Source organism: Corapipo altera, unplaced genomic scaffold (genome assembly GCF_003945725.1).
Source record: "Corapipo altera isolate COAL_440 unplaced genomic scaffold, ASM394572v1 68, whole genome shotgun sequence".
Lineage (NCBI taxonomy): Eukaryota > Metazoa > Chordata > Aves > Passeriformes > Pipridae > Corapipo > Corapipo altera.
Window position 1 is genome coordinate 1,259,515 of NW_020884919.1, and position 16,178 is coordinate 1,275,692.

General features: G+C 52.5%; 1 protein-coding gene and 1 long non-coding RNA gene across 10 annotated transcripts in view; one reads left to right on the forward strand and one right to left on the reverse strand.

Moving 5' to 3' along the window:
* Positions 1-13,322, reverse strand: part of FMNL2 (formin like 2) — a 122,773-nt gene extending 109,451 nt beyond the window's left edge. For 8 of the 9 annotated variants that reach the window (XM_027656197.1, XM_027656202.1, XM_027656201.1 and 5 more), the window contains exon 1: positions 13,045-13,161. In XM_027656197.1, coding sequence (XP_027511998.1) covers positions 13,045-13,161 — 117 coding nt within the window. Of the gene's footprint in view, positions 1-13,044 lie in introns of all 9 variants that reach the window. The other variant, XM_027656195.1, reaches the window with a different exon arrangement.
* LOC113953247 lies at positions 10,802-11,744 on the forward strand. The gene is made up of 2 exons (XR_003529807.1): positions 10,802-10,919; positions 11,559-11,744. It is a non-coding gene; the product is annotated as an uncharacterized LOC113953247 (long non-coding RNA).
* Positions 13,323-16,178: the final 2,856 nt, after the last annotated feature.

A 16,178-nucleotide genomic window follows, 5' to 3' on the forward strand; every position in this document is an offset into this window, starting at 1 on the left:
CTGACAGGCAAGTGCAGCAGTGAAGGCACCATTTCCTCAAATTCCAATATCCCCTGAAGAGGAATTGCAGAATTCCAGGATGGCTTGGGTTGGAAGGGACATTAAAGCTCATCCAGTTCCAACCCTGACACCTCCCAGGTTGCTCTAACCTGGCCTTGGACACTCGCAGGGATGGGGCAACCTACGCCAGTGCCTCCCCAGCCTCACAGCAGGAATTTCTCCCCAGTATCCCATCCAACCCTGCCCTTGTCCCTGGCATCCCTTCCCACAGCCACACCGGCCTCTTGTGCATCCCAGCACAGATCCCAGGAAGGGACAGTTGCTCCAGCAAGTCAGGGGCTGCTGTGGGACAGCAAACCCAACCTCTGGGGTTTTTTTTTCTTTGGTTTTTTCCCCTTTTCCCTCAGCTTTCCCATTCTGATGGATTGTTATCACAGATTGTCCGACTGCTCCCCGCTGCTCAGACACACAAGATCCATCCCTCCCTCCCTCCCTCACTCCACCACCAAGTGCACAAACACCACAGCTCAGCCTCCTACTAATGCCAAAAATGTTAAACCCTGCTCCCTAATGAAGTGTATTTGCTCCTGGCATGTTGATACTTCTCCAGCCACATTCCCTCCCACGGAGGCCGAAATGCCTCCGAGATAACCGAGGGGAGACGGAGCAGGGCAGGCTCCATCGTGCTTCCACAGCTGGATTGAAGTGTCCTGGGAATGTCCAGTCCCTGTCTGGATTGGAGTGTCCTGTTCATGTGCAATCCCTGCCTGCCATGGAGCCAGGAACGGGGCAGTGATAGGGGCACAAACACCAAATCCCACCCCTGGCTGAGCACAGCTCCTGAGAAGTCCCTGAGGGAAAAAGCAGCACAGACATCTCCAGGGATGGAGTCTGGCCAGAAAAATCCATAAATCTACTGACCTGCTCCCTCCTAACCACTGCCTAAAGCCTTTATCATCACTACTGTTATCACAGTGCACTGCAAGAGCTGCTGCTTCCAGCTCCTGTCAGGAAAGTTTCGACCCAAAAATTGCTGATCGAGGGAACAAGGAGAAAATTAAAACTGGAAACTAAAAATGTCTGCTAATTTAAACAGGAGGAAACAGCCAGAATTCGGCACCTTGAGCAGCAGCAACTTGGTCACAACCAAAATTCGGTCATTACTGAGCACTGGAGATTCAGAGTAAGGAGCTTCCACAGAGGTGGAAGTGTCCATGGATGTGGTGTCACCCAGCACAGGGGGGGCAAGAACAGCCCCATTCAAGGCCTCAGTCAGTGTTTTGGCTACAAAGCTTTGCTTATCACGGCTGTCTTTGGGAGAAAGGTCCTCACTGCAGAAAGTTGTGGTGCTCAGGGTCCATCAAAGCACCAAAACACGACCCTCCCGTGAGCCACCAGATATAACACACACCAACACAGAGCTGTCCCACAAAGGAATTGCTAAACACACCATTTCTGAAGGCAGAATAAACCCAAAGAGGAATTTTTCCAGTGTTAAAGAGGTGGTTTGTTCCCTGTGCACCTGTCCTGTGAAATGTTTTGGCACAGCAGCAGCTGGGAGAATGTACCCGAACAAGCCTGTAGGTTAAACTTGAAATATTACAACAGGTATTATTGTTGATGTTCCGATGTATCTACACATCCATATATTTATTTATGTGCTGTCTGGGTTGTTTCAACACAAGAGCTGTGCTTCACACTGGAAGTACAAGTAACACCCTGCTCTACACAGGTTATTGCACCTCGAGGATCACCAACCACTTCCTCCGAGCACCTACAACAATCCCAACAATTCTAACCATTTACTGAATGCCTCACAAGTGCATCTGGGCTGTTTTCACTCCACTTGCTGAACAGAAGGGATAATTCACCTTTAACAAAGATTTGCCACCAGACAGAAAATAAACACGAGCAAAACCAAACAAACAATAGCTTTGAGCTTTCCAAGTAAAATTCCTTTTCCTTTTCAGTTGTGCAACCTTTTGTCTCTGAGCCAACCACGAATTCACTGCCAGAAAAGAATTTCATGCTTAATCAATTTTTGTTTGTAGGTATCTGAGTTCTTCCTTTTCCCTGCAAATCCAGCTCGGGACACACTGGATCTGCTTCATCCAAGGATGCAGGAGCACTATCAGCACCTGAAAACTGAGCCGGTTTTCCTGCCCTGCTCTGTGAAACAAGGAATTCATTTGCAACCCCCTCGCTGCTGCTAAACAGGGAAGGACTCAGCTCATGTAAACTCTTGCACAATTTATTTTATGTTCTAATCGAAGCACTTAAATCTGTCAAAATCCTTCCCTAGCACGGAGAAAGCCCACCTGCCTTCTGCTCTGAACAACAGCCTGGATTTGCAGGAATACACACAGATTTATTCCTGGAAAACACCTCCTGCTCACATACCAAGAGATGGCCAATAAAGGGAGGGCTGGATGTTGTGGGAATGATACCAAAGCTTTGCCTCTCCCAGAGATGCCCCACGCTGCAGGAAAGGTCACCAGTCACATCCCTGAGCCTGTAAACCTGATCCGAAAGGTCACTTCACTTTAATCCGTACAAAGGCTGAGACTCAGCTTCCTAAATTCCTCTTCTCCTACTCCTTTGCCACTTGATCCAAGTCAGCTGAACCTCTCCCTTCTCATGTACAAGGAAAACACTGTTGACCATCCCAGGTACTACAGGCTCTCACATAAAAGGACTTAAAAACCAAAATTTTAAAAGAAAAACACCTTCCTGCAGTGTTTTGTGCACAACATTCATCTGCTCAGGCATAAAATCATAAGAGTCACAGAATCATGGAATTGTTTGGGTTGGAAGAGACCTTAAAGATCATCTCATTCCCTGGGGACAGGGACACCTTCCCTAGAGCAGGTTGCTCCAAGCCCATCCCACTCCTCTCCTTCCTCCACGGCACCACGAGGCTCGTAAAAAATTCATGGATAAAAACCGTAAAGCACAAAAGTTCTTGTTTTATTTACCAGAGAGAACAGCGTGCGTTTGCCACGCTCAGATATTTCATTTACGTGATCAAGAGAACGGGATTTGTACCTGGAGCTGTGACAGGAGCAGAGCTGTGCTCACACACGCACATCCCTGGGAAGACACGACAACTCCCACACTATTTTAGGAAGCTGCAATTTTTAGACGAGACAACTCACAATTCATTCCAGCCACCTGTAAACAGACGTTATCACCCAAGGATTAAACCCAAACACTTCCTGGCTCAATCCATGGTGCACTTTCATCATTATCACCGTGTCAAATTGGCTCCTGGAGAGTCGATGGCCACCAAGCAACACTTACACCACGCGAGGAAAAATCACCTGCCAGGCAAAGCTTTTTGGAGGGATGGCACATCCAAGCCCACAATTCCCCAAGGTGTGACCACTCTCTGCCATTTGCTTTCCATCAGCTCCCCAGTAAAACTCCGTGTGCCCCGTTTCCAACCAACCCCATATTTCAACCTGCTGCCCCTGGGGGTGGAACGTAATTATTTAGATTTCCAGTTTCAGGCTTCTTATGTCTGAGAGAAGAGACAAATTCACCCAAGGTGTGAGAGTGTACAGACGCACAGAGGCTTCCCCCACACACACAAGTGAAACATCAAAGCTCTTATTTGACCAGGCTTTAAGTTAAATATTTGTGATAGTTAATTTATTTGACCGTCCGTGCTTGCAGGGCTCAGAGCTGGGCAGAAAGCCCTTTGAAGCACTCCCAAACACGCTAAATTATGGGAAATCTTTGGGAAAAGCTGCTGTACGAACTCAGCCAAGTCACCTCCATCACTCCCCAGACCTTTCCTTTCCCCTGCCTGCAGATCCAGCCCAGGTAGATCCATGTCATTTGTGTGCCCTTTGGAAAGCAGGACAAGAGGGATCACAGAGGGACGTGCCAGAGCGTTAGAGGGACGAACAACCAGAGTTCCTGCACTGAACAATTTGCTTCTTCATTGTAATTACTGGCTTCTGAAAGACTTCAGCAACTTTGCCAACTTGTACAACCCTCTATTCTCTGCTTTTGGCCTCAACTGTACAGTCATTTTGCAGACAAACAAGTAACAGATGTACAATCTATAGTCGCCCCAAGTCCTTTTATAGTAAATGACTTCTGACCAAATAATGTATATCTAAAAAAAAAAAAAAAAGGCAAACCATGAACAAACACAAATTCTTGTATTTTTTAAGGTATCTCCCACAACACCCCAACATACACTGAAAAATCTAAACTTTCTTCATATGCTTCTGGAATATTCTGTGTGGGAGGAACTTCTGCCCTTGACCAACACCCACGTAGGTGAGAGTGGCCAGAGGTGTCCAGGAATTTTGGAGACACCAAGGGCAGCCCTGTGGGCTCCTGCTGCCATCACCAACCACTTCTGCCCCTGGACCACAGGGATACAGCTTCTGAAAGGGCAGGGGGCCACAGTTACAGAATCCCACACTGGTTTGGGTGGGAAGGGACATTAAAGCCCATCCAGTCCCACCCCTGCCATGGGCAGGGACACCTTCCACCAGCCCAGGTTGCTCCAACCTGGCCTTGGACGCTTCCAGGGATCCAGGGGCAGCCACAGTTTCTCTAGATAATCCATTCCATCACCTCACCATCCTCACAGCCAAGAATCCCTTCCCAATATCCCATCTAACCCTGCCCTCCTCCAGCTCAAAGCCATTCCCCCTTGTCCCACCCCTCCATGGTTCACCCTGCTCCGTGCCCATCACACAAGGTGACAAGAGAAGTCACAACTTCCAGGAGTTTTCCTGTGGACTTTTCTGACGTGGGCTTTTCCCTGGGACCCAGAGCAGGCTGTCCCCAGAGCAGCCCAGCCCCTGGCAGGACCGTTCCCAGGGTGGCAGTGCCGAGGTGTCCCCACTTGCCTCTCCGACGCTGCCGTCGGGAAGCGCCGGGCACGTTTCCAGCTCATGATCCAGGACACTCCGTCGCTCTCAAGAGCAGCAGTGCAGAGTCCTGGAGGTCCTCACAGCGCCCAGCACTCATGAGAAGACCATTCATCTCCAACACAATGCCACCATTATGTTGCTTTATGAATATCCTCCCCAAATATATGTTTAACGCTGCGCAGTCACGGCACACAAACGCTTGGTTTGTTGAGGGATCCCCCAGCAAATTGAAAACCAACACATGTTGAGTTTCTGCAGCATGTTATAGCACAGCATACACAAGTTATACATTCTCCAAGTCTTTAAGCAATGAAACACTTGTGAAAGGCACTATTTTAGGAAGAGACAAAGCCTGGGACAAATTAGTGCTTTTGTTTTCCAATATATCCATATGTAACGTTGTGCATCTCGAGTTATTAAAGTTAAAAAGCAGATGATCGTGGGCAAAACAATCAGTGCAAGTGAAACAACACTCAGTTAAAACAGGGGTGCAAATCATGGACCTGCAGATCATACAATCCTGGAATATCCTGAATGGGAAGGGACCCGCAGAGATCATCAGTCCAACCCTTGGCCCTGCACAGACACCCCAATGATCCACCCCTGTCCCTCAGAGCGTTGTCCAAACCCTCCTGGAGCTCTGGCAGCCTTGGGGCTGTGCCCACTGCCCTGGGGAGCCTGGTCAGTGCCCAACCACCCTCTGGGGGAAGAACCTTTCCCTGAGATCCAGCCTAAACTGGAGCCCTTGGCGGGAATAACTGGGAACACGGCATTTCCCAGTGACAGTTCTGTGTGGGCAAGAATTGTCCCCTCCACGGTCAACTGGTGTCAGGGTGTGAAGGCCAAGGCACGAAAATCTGCTTGTTTGACAATACTGACCCTTCAGAACTGCAATCAGCAGGATGTGATAAAAGGGAAATGACTCTTTTTAAGCCCCAGCAGCTGCAGGTGCTGTTACCTGACCAACCTGAGCCCTTCGGCTCCATGATGCTGCAGCTCCTCACTGCTGGAGGCTCACACCAGAGACCTCCTTCTAACCCAATTATAAATCAAATGGAGGGAGTTGGTGTCACTTATTTCCCACAGCAAATTCCCAAACGGACTCTTCCAAACAGAAAACAAACAATAATTCAGCTCAGTTTGTCTCAAATGTGGCTGCTGCACGCTGCTGGCCATGGAAACCTTCCAGCAGCTGGATCAGCTGGTCCCACCACTGCCCGGGAGCACACTTCCAACTGGCCTGCTAGTTTCAAGGTCCAATCTTCTGGTTGCCAAAGAAAAATCATATTTACATCTCCCAGCGGTGAGAAAACCCTGTGGAGCAGGGCACGTTCCACCCACAGCTCCATCCTCCTGCTGCCACCTCACCTTCCGAGGACACGGCACCCGAAGGGCACCGGGCAAACCAACCACGTCCCTTCCGTGGCCTCCTGCACCGGGAAGTGTTTTGATCCTGATCATCGAGAGCTTAATTCAAACTCAAGAGGCAGCCCAGATGCTTAAAAATAAACTGGTGCTGAAGTGTTGCTGCATTAGCATGTTTTGCATAATTCATTTCCTCGTGCTGAGCAGAGCTCTTCGCTTCCTGCCCCGCGCGAGCACGTGCTGCTCCACGGCCTGCTCCGGGCACAGCCCGGGGTGCCAGCATTCCCTGCCAGACCCAATCCAGCCCAGAATGGTCTGGGTTGCCTGGAGATCCCCTGGATCCCTGGAAGTGTCCAAGGCCAGGCTGGATGGGGCTTGGAGCAACCTGGGCTAGTGGAAGGTGGAAGGGTAGAATGAGATGATCCTTAATGTCCCCTCCAAACCAAACCAGCCTGGGATTCTAGGAAATCAATCCATGGGTTGTACTACTGTAAAACCTGAGTCCCAAGGGCATTCCCTGCTCTGTTCTGGTTCTAAATGTACAGCTGGAACATGGGAACCCTTCTTCCATGAGCAGGTCATGGAGCTCTGAGTGATGGCCCTAAACATGGGATGAGAATCAGTCCCTCTGAAGAGGGACTCTGGACAAGGGATGGAGGGATAGGACACAGGGAATGGTTTCCCACTGCCAGAGGGCAGGGAGAGATGGGACATTGGGAAGGAATTCCTGGCTGGGAGGGTGGGGAGGCCCTGGCACAGGTTGCCCAGAGAAGCTGTGGCTGCCCCTGAATCCCTGGGAGTGTCCAAGGCCAGGCTGAACGGGGCTTGGAGCAACCTGGGTTAGTGGGAGGTGGAAGGGTGGAATGAGATGGGCTTTGAGCTCCCTTCCAAACCATTCCATGACCAGTGTAAGTGGCACCAAACTCCCCAGAGGGAGTTGCTGCCCAGAGGGAGCATCACACTGACCAGGGGCTGGGGAAAAGCAAAAGCAAAACTGCAATCAATCCCAGGGATTTTCCACTCCTGACCAGAACAGTGGGCACCATTCATCCTCACTTCCCAGCCACTGAGCAACAGCCTGGTAAATGAACAGAAATGCTGAAAGCTCAAAACTAAAAACGCATTTGGGGGGAAAGGTTTGGCTCTCAGTAACCTCCCAACGACCAAACCAGAGATCAGAAAGGGAAATGTCAGAGCTTGGTTTCACTTTAGGAGGGATTCCAAGGCAGAAATAATGAGGCAAATAAACCCAGTTCCTCCTGCAGGGTCACTCACTCCCCTGGCTATGAAGTGCCAGACCAAGGTGACAGATTTAAAACACCTTTTCCAACAGACTGGGAAGAGAAATTATTTTATTCAGCAGGTGCTGACCTCAAAATGAGAACAAGTTCAAACCCTGCTAAAAACAGGGGTGGTGCTGATCTCAGATGAAGCACCAGATCAGTCCCTCTGGCAGCTTTAAGGAGCTCCCAGAATTCCAGCAGGGAAAAAACACTCCCCTTCTCTTAAGCAGCCCCATAAGCACAGGCTGATAATTACCCTGCACACCTTCAGAGGGATATTTTATTTTAAAAAGGACTTGGAGTCTTTAAAAAGTTCCCTAAATAATTTATAATATTTGTGGAATGATGCAAAAAATATAAAAAAAACAACAACAAGTCCTTTTGAAACAAACACAACAAATCAAACATTTCAGTTTCAGTTTGTTTCTGCTGAGTTTTGCTATTTGGAGGGGAGAAGTTCCTGTGGACTTTAACACCTTTTCATGCAGATTTTATTTTTAAATTAAAGATACAGGCTGACTCCAGTCACTCCAAGTCATTCAGTCATCAACTGAAAACTACCCAACAGCTACTGTTTTATTTCAGACCATCCTGTAAACTCTGAATTTCATTCTGCACCTCTCAAGTCCTTTCCCAAAATCACCAACATCCTGCAGCACAGAAGAAGAGAACACTTCACACCTCAGGGCCAAGTTTTGCGTGACCTCGCTTGTGAAGACAAAATAAAAATAATAAAAACCCCTTTTATCTTGCACACAAGGTTAAGGGAGTCGATAAAGATGTTTGATTAAGGTTCAGTGCACTGGTGGTGCAGGTTCAGGGTAAAGGCAGGGGGGTTCCACCTCAATAAGTTGTTTGAGCTGTTTTTGTTCACCTCAGACCTCATGTTCCAGACTCTCAAAATGAAAAATTAGTTTAATAAAAATAATTTTCCTGTGACGTCTGGGTGGAAACACAAATGCCACCTCCTGGCTGCCACAGCAGCTGGGCACAAGTGTCACCACCCAGTGCTCCCTCCCTCTGAAATACATGTATTTAACAGTGGGATTTATTGGACTGTTTCCTCATTAAAAGGTGTCATTGCCCAAATCATTGCAATGAAACCTTAAGGAAGAGCCCAGTAGCTCTGTCAGAGCCGGGGCCTGAACAAGGAAACCCAACAGGGCTGAATTTTAGAAGTCTCCTTTTCCTGAAGATTCCTAAACCTAGTTCAGTGTCTCTCAGCTTCCACAGTATTGCCTTCAAATTCCACCAAACCAACACAAATCACACCTGATACGGGAGTCTCAGGTATTTCAGGATCTCCACTGAAATCCATCCCAAGTTCTCCTAAATTTAGGAATTACAACAAGGAATCCAGTGCCCCACCAGCTCTACCAAAGGAGGGAACTCGTCCTACCCCACAGACATGCCCTGCAGCCATGTCCTGCTCTGTAATGATTTGCAGACCCTAAACCATCTATATTATAAAACAAAGCCTAATATACTTGATGGACCAGGAAGGGGAATGGAAAACAGCTGGGAAACATTAGAGTTTTCACACTGAGCCTTCGAATTCTTTAGCAGGAGACACTCAAACTGCCCTCACCGGTGTGGAAAACGATGCTGGACAAAATCCACCATGAAAAGGGAAATTCTAGGGGAAGGAGGAAGTTCTTATGGGCAAAGCCTTGAGTGCCCCGAGCAGAACCAGAGTGGCTGCCCTGCCCTCACGTTACACTGAGGATGGCAAACACCTCCCCTCAGCCTTCAGCCCCATCCCTCCAGCCCGCAGCAGCGGGCACAGAAGCCTCCTTTGTACATGAAATCCCACTTGGAGGGGGTAAGAGGATATTTCCTGTTAACCTCACCGCAGATTTGTAATCCAGCAGTCAAATTATGTCAATCACAGCTCATTAGGCACCGATTTCCCCTGCCAACTCCGGCCTGGCTGCCTCCTCCAAACCACGTGGCGTTTGCAAACGTGCAACCCCGTTATGGGATCAGGGAGAGACCACCCTGCTGCAGGAGCTGGGAGCCTGGAATTCACCCCCATGGATCCCAGCTTCCCACAGGGAACAGTGGTGCCATCATGTCTAGGGATGCTCCTGGCACACTTGGTTTGCTGAGTGATGGTTTTCTCGGCAGCAAAGCAGGACACCAGAATCCAGGGTTTACGCCCCACGTGTCCGTAGGATAAAGCCAGGAAAACATCCCACAAGGCTGAGGAGGAAAAGGAAGCATCCTGGGGAAGGCAGGTCCCTGCAGGCACGTGCTAGTGCTGGAAAGCTCAGAGTCAGCTCTGGGATCCAGATCTCAGTTTATCCATCAGCCCTCACGGGCACATTGGGACACGTGGTGGCAATGACACACTCCGGGGTAAACCTGAGACTGAGGGAATTATTTCACAGGAAAGGGAGACTATTCACATCAGCAGCTTACAGATAGAAAGCTGGATCTCTCCTGGGTTATCCTCCACATTTTCCTCCTTGAAGTACATCCCATCAAACACAACACACACCCCTAGGCCTCACCACCGGAGACTCCACACAGCACACAAGCCATGGAAGCACATTTACCACAGCAGTGCCAAAAACAGCACCAGGAGATCCAGATCCACAGGAAACCCCTCTCGTGTTATTTGTCCAGCAGGCCAAGAGGTGTGGCACAGCCAGGCCTGGCACCACCGTCCCTCACATGGGCTCAGCACATCCTCGGGAACGCCGACGGCACTGGGACACACTGTGGGAACACAGTGAAATTTGAGAGCTTCACCCAAAAAGTGTGACCTGGGGCACTGCCCATCACCTCCTGCAGTGGATACACCTCGAAGAGCGAGGCTACCCAGAGGTGACTCTGCATGTTTGAGGTGACAAACCACCTCACCAGAGCCCTTCCTCAAGACCAGCTCCTCTAACAATGCACGCTGGCACGCTCATCCATCACCTCCAGGCACATCATCCCCTGGCTGCAGGGACCACAGAGATCCTGGAGAAGCTCAAGAGAGTGTGTTCAAAGTGGGGAAAAAAAAAGTTGCTATCACAGCACTCGTGGCCAGGGACATGTTTTGGAGGGTGATGGCTCATTGTCCTGCACGAGGGGGGGAAGAATAAAACTTCCAAACACACTCGTGAGGCTGCACAGGAGGAACCTTTCCTGCACAACCTGATCCTGGCACACAGAACTGGAAACAAACCCCTCAGCACGATGACTCCAGACCTGCACGAGCCACTCAGCTGAGCCTCGTGTTCATCAACGTCACAAACAGTCCTGGAAATTTCGTTAGTGATACGAGAATTGCCACTGTCAGCAAAGCCCTCCAGGACCTCACCAGGGCTCCCCAGTGTGCCAGCAATGCCGGTGCCAGGCTAATTTCTTAAGACAGCGTGTAAAGAAGGTGAGATTTAGTCCTATAACCTTCAGCTTCTTCATACTCACATCTCCTGACTAATCCACCATCCCCACAGAAAACATCCCTCGTTCTTTCTCCCCTCACCATTCCTTTCTCATCAATCCCTGCAGCCCTCCTGTCTGCCCCACTCCAGGGTTTGACCAGTGGCACAGTCATCCTTCCCTCAGAGTCACAGAGAAAGCAAAACAGTAACAGCCAGGGAGTTTATTCCTTCAGGAACCGCTCAGAGATTTCCTGGAAGCTGCAAACACCACCAGCCATCCCTGGCTGGCTTCCAGGACGGGATGAAGGTGATTTTTGGAGCCCCACCTTGCAGCTTCTCCCAATGGGAGAAGGAATCAATGGGAGCAAACCGTCCAACACCCCATTTGTACAGACTGTGCCTCTGCATGGCCTCTCCCTCCAGCAAGGCTACAGCACTCACCCTCTGAGCCTTTATTCAAGTCCATCTTTAGAACCAGAGGCCATCTCCTCCTTTCAAGTACCTCAGGAAATCACAGGCACGGCCCTGTTATCTCCCATATTTACGTTACACGTCTCTAACGCTCTCCCAGACGATGTCTCTGCCTCTGACTGATCTAATCAATCAGTCCCAACTCGAACCCACTGATTTTCTCCCACCAGACCACGCAGGCAAAACAAGCCAGACACTCTTGCGGCAGGTTAGGATGAATCCAGACCCGATTCTGAGCCGTGTGCTGCCTGCAGGAGCATCTCCCATCCGCAGAACCGCCACGGCTTTCCCGACAGGAGCAACACGACATCAAGGTTTTTCCACTGTGCCTAATAATCGTAACATCTCACTCGCCATTTGGCTCGTCAGTGGGGGTTCCTGACTGAATAGGCTTATTCTTTTCTTAGACATGATAATCTAATTGGGTCTAACCAGAAATAATCCCCAGCGCACACCAGTTCGCGAATCCTCGCCCAGCGCCGGGAAGCGTTTCGCGGACCGGGGGGGGGGGCTGCCCTGGGATGTGCGACGGGAATTACTCCGGCAGCAGCTCTCCTGGCCGGGCTTCCCCTGGCACTACAGGGAGCGCAGGGCATGGCACGCACATGGGACCGCTCGCCCTCCTCCCCCGGCTCTGCTCCGCACGGAAACGGGGCTCCAAGTCGGGAGGGTATGGCAGAAAGAGACGGGGCGCCACAACCGAGTCGCGATACCCGGGTCGCGATACCCGGGTCGCGATACCCGGGTCGCGCTGCTCGGGTGCCTGAGAGCGAGCGGGAGGTTTGCGCGATGCGGCGCCCGGGGAGCACCCAGGGGAGCACAGCCCTGCTGATCCCAAACACCCAGCCCGTCCTGCTGATCCCAAACACCCAGCCCGTCCTGCTGATCCCAAACACCCAGCCCGTCCTGCTGACCCCAAACACCTAGCCCGTCCCGCTGACACGAACCCCCAGCCCAGCACCGACCCCCGTGCCCCGCGCACACCGCGGGGGCAGCACCGGGATGTCCCCAGGGAGAAACAGGACCGAGGTGCCCCCAGGGGGGACAGGACCGGGGTGTCCCCGCTGGTGGGGGGGGCAGGACCGAGGTGTATCCCCGAGGGAGCAGGACAGGGGTGTCCCCGGGGAGGATGGAGGGGGTGGGGGGACAGGACCGAGGTGTCTCCGGGGGGCAGGACAGGGGGCTCCCCGGGAGGGGGAGGGTAGGACGGCGGCGTCCTCGAGGGGTCACAGGACCGGGGTGTCCCCGGGTGGAGGAACAGGACCGGGGTGTCCTGGGGGGTCGCAGGACCGGGGTGTCCCCGGGTGGGTCACAGGACCGGGGGGGGACAGGCCTGGGGTGTCCCGGGGGGCTCCCCCGGGCCGGGCCGATCCCCGCCCGCAGCTCCAGCCCCGCCGGGGCCGCCCCCGCCCGCGGGCTGCGCTCCGCCGGCGCCGGGCGAACCGGCCGGGGCTCCGCCTGGGCTCGGCCAGGGGCGGCTCTCGGGGGGCTCCCGAGACAAAGAGCCGCGGCCCCGTCCCGCGGGCGGGGGGCCGAGCCCACCCCACCTGTGCCCGGCCGCCGCTCCCGCTCCAACTTTTCGGCGCTGCCCCCCCCCCCCCCCCGGCCCGCCCCGCTCCGCGCCGCCCGCAGACAATGGGGCCGGCGCCGGCTCACCAGGACCACGGCGAAGCGCTCCTCCAGCTCGCCGGGCTCGGGCATGGGCAGCTTGAGGGGCACGGGGTGCGCCCGCAGCTCGGTGTGCTGCGCGTCCACGCTGCCCGCGTTGCCCATGGCGGCCCCTCGGCGCTGCCCCGCGGGCTCCGCGCTCGGGGCTCCCTCTCCTCTTCTCTCCTCTGCTCTTCTCTCCTCTCTCTCTCTGTCTCTCTCTCTCTCTACCACCGCCGGCGCTTCGCGGCGCCGCCGCCCGTCATGGCTCGCCGCCCTCGCCCTCCTCCCCCCGGGGCGGGCTCGCTCCGGCTCCGGCTGCGGCTGCGGCTCCTGCTCCGGCTCCAGCCCGGGCTGCGGCTCCCCCGCATGCCGCCCGCACAAAGCCCCGCTCCGCCCCCGGCCCGCGGCGCCATGGGACTCGTAGTCCCGCCGCCCGCCGGGGGAGGGACGCGGGGAAGGAGTGGGAAAGGGATGGGGAAAGGGTGGGAAGGGGATGGGGAAGGGTGGGCAGCGGTGGGGGTGACCCCGCCGCCTCCATTTTGGCCGAGCGGCCGCGCTGGGCAGGGATGGAGGGGCAGGACTCGGGGAATGGATTCGTGCGGCCAAGGCCCCCCCTGCCTTGGGGATTAGGAAGGAATTCCTGGCTGGGAGAGTGGGGAGGCCCTGGCACAGGTTGCCCAGAGAAGCTGTGGCTGCCCCTGGATCCCTGGAAGTGTCCAAGGCCAGGTTGGATGGGGCTTGGAGCAACCTGGGCTAGTGGAAGGTTGGGGTTGGAACTGGATGATCCTTGATGTCCCTTCGAACCCAAACCGTCCTGGGACTCCATGATCTCTCTGCACCCCCTGTGGTGCCAGCATGGGGCTGACACTGCAGCCACAGGGGCCTGTTGGCTTGGAGCAGCAGGGCAGCTTCTGCCCCACCGAGGGGCTTTGCAGGGTGCCCCCGAAGCCCACATCCCTTTGGCTGAGATCAGGACAATGAGGGGATTGGTCTCCATAGGTTCACCACCCCAACATATCCGTAACCAAGCCAGTGATGCTGCCTGGGCGTAATCAGGGGATCATCCTCCAAAGCATATCAAACCTGCCCACTCTTCAGGTGCTATTCCCCATTTCTTCGTCATTCCCTGCAGATCCTCTCCAGCATTATGTCAGCGTCGTGGTGGCCAAACACTGACCCTGGGAATGGTCCCTGGGTGTGCAGGGACCGTGCAGGAAACACGAGCCTGGCCCCCAGTACCCCCCTCCAGTTCGGAGAAAATCCCAGGAGATGGCATTGACCCGTTTGGTGACTGTGCTGTCCTGCTCTTACATCTGTGTTAGACCCCACTCCAAGACCTGATTCCCTCCTGTCACCCTCACCAATCCATATCCCACTGTCTCCTATTAACATTCGATTATCCTTCCAGGGAAGAACGATTTTCACTCAGCTGTCGCCTTCACCACAACACTCTTACTGCTGTCTCTCCTCAACCTGAAGATTAATTTTTTGGGGGAGAAAGCAAGAAGATAAGCATCATTGTTTAGAAAATGACCATTCCTGAATTTATTTCCTCTGGGATGGCAGTCGTGCCAGAGGCACAGCTCGCTGGGAATCCTGTGTGGCAGCACACGCAACCCTGCAGTGGAAATCCAGGGAAGTGACAGGAAGCTTTTCTCTGTGTGTGCTCTAAACCCACCACTAATTGAATGTGCTCATTCTAATGAGAAAAAAAAAGACATAATACATCCATGACTGGGATGGGGAGTCCTGGATTAGACCCCACCTTGCCCATGGAATATCAGTGACCCTGAGCAATGCCAAAGGTGTGGATTCCTGCTCCACAGGCACTGGAGAAGGTGTTACCCCAGGGACAGCCCAGAATTCCGTACAACTGCTCTGTCAAAAGCCTAAAATTCTTGCAATATCCTTAATAAACCAAGGTTTAAACCCCAGAGAGCCCTTGGGAGTCAATAACAGCGTTATTGTCTCTAGTGAAGGGACCGGTAATAAATACTTTGCTCAGGGTCTTTTATCTAAAACTATCACAGTTCTTTGAGAGATTAATTAGTTAATTAAGCTTCACAACACTGCTGTGAGATAAGGGAGCAGTGGAGTGTCACTGATAACAGAGGAGGGTCAGGATACAGTGAGCTGGCGACAGTTTCCAGCCCAGGATCCTCCTCTCTCCCAGCAGCAAATTGCCAGCTGGGAATTACCTGCGACAGAAACCTTCCTCCAAGAGGAGGAACTCCAGCATTTTCCCAGTCAGTAATTCCCACCATGGAAGCGCTCAGGAGTCTCATTTTTCTGAATCAAGGGCAAAACCCCTCAGGATTTTTGCATCCCTCTGGACACAGGGACACGGTCAGGGCCCGGGAGCCGCTGCCAGCCACGAATACCTGGGACAGGTTGGGATAATTGCAGGGCAAACTGGATTCCTTGGCTTGGCTTTCGGCAGGAAGCCAAAGGCAGCTCCAAATCCTGCTATGAGGCATATTCAGGTCAAAAACAGCCTTGCAAAGTTTTTAATGAAATTAGCCATCCTTACCCACAGCAACTGTTTGACATCAATGCTGGAGTGCAAAGGAAGGAATTCTTTCAAGAGAATAAGAGGATTTTGAAGCAATTTGTTGTCTGTAACTGGGATGTCAACGTTTGCAAATGTCAGAACGAGCCTGGCAGCACTGCTAAATAAAAACGGGACTCAGCTGGCTCACACAAGGCTAAGAAATTATTCTGGGATAAAAATTCATGAACGAGAGCTTTGTTTTTACGTTTATTTATTCAAACTAAATAAGCAGCTACACAATGTGCAATTCCCAGAGCTCATCCCAGGCACCTGGACAATTCACACCAGGTGATGCCACCAGGAAAGACAGCAGGATTAATGACCATACCAGCTCTGCAAGGGCTCCATGCCACGAGCACGTGTGGAATTTCCCTGGAGAATGAGACATCTCAGCCTTTGCTCGAGCTCTTTGGTCTGTTTGTCACCAAAATCTCCACACAACAAGCTGGAAGTTTGGGACCGAGTCGTTCCTAAATTCTCCTGAACCAGTGTCTACTTATCTACCTGTGGAAGAATCTCTGGAGGGAAAAGCTTGGTTTATGAACCCTCATTTTCCCCGATGCTCAGCACTTCCAGATGGATCCCGAGC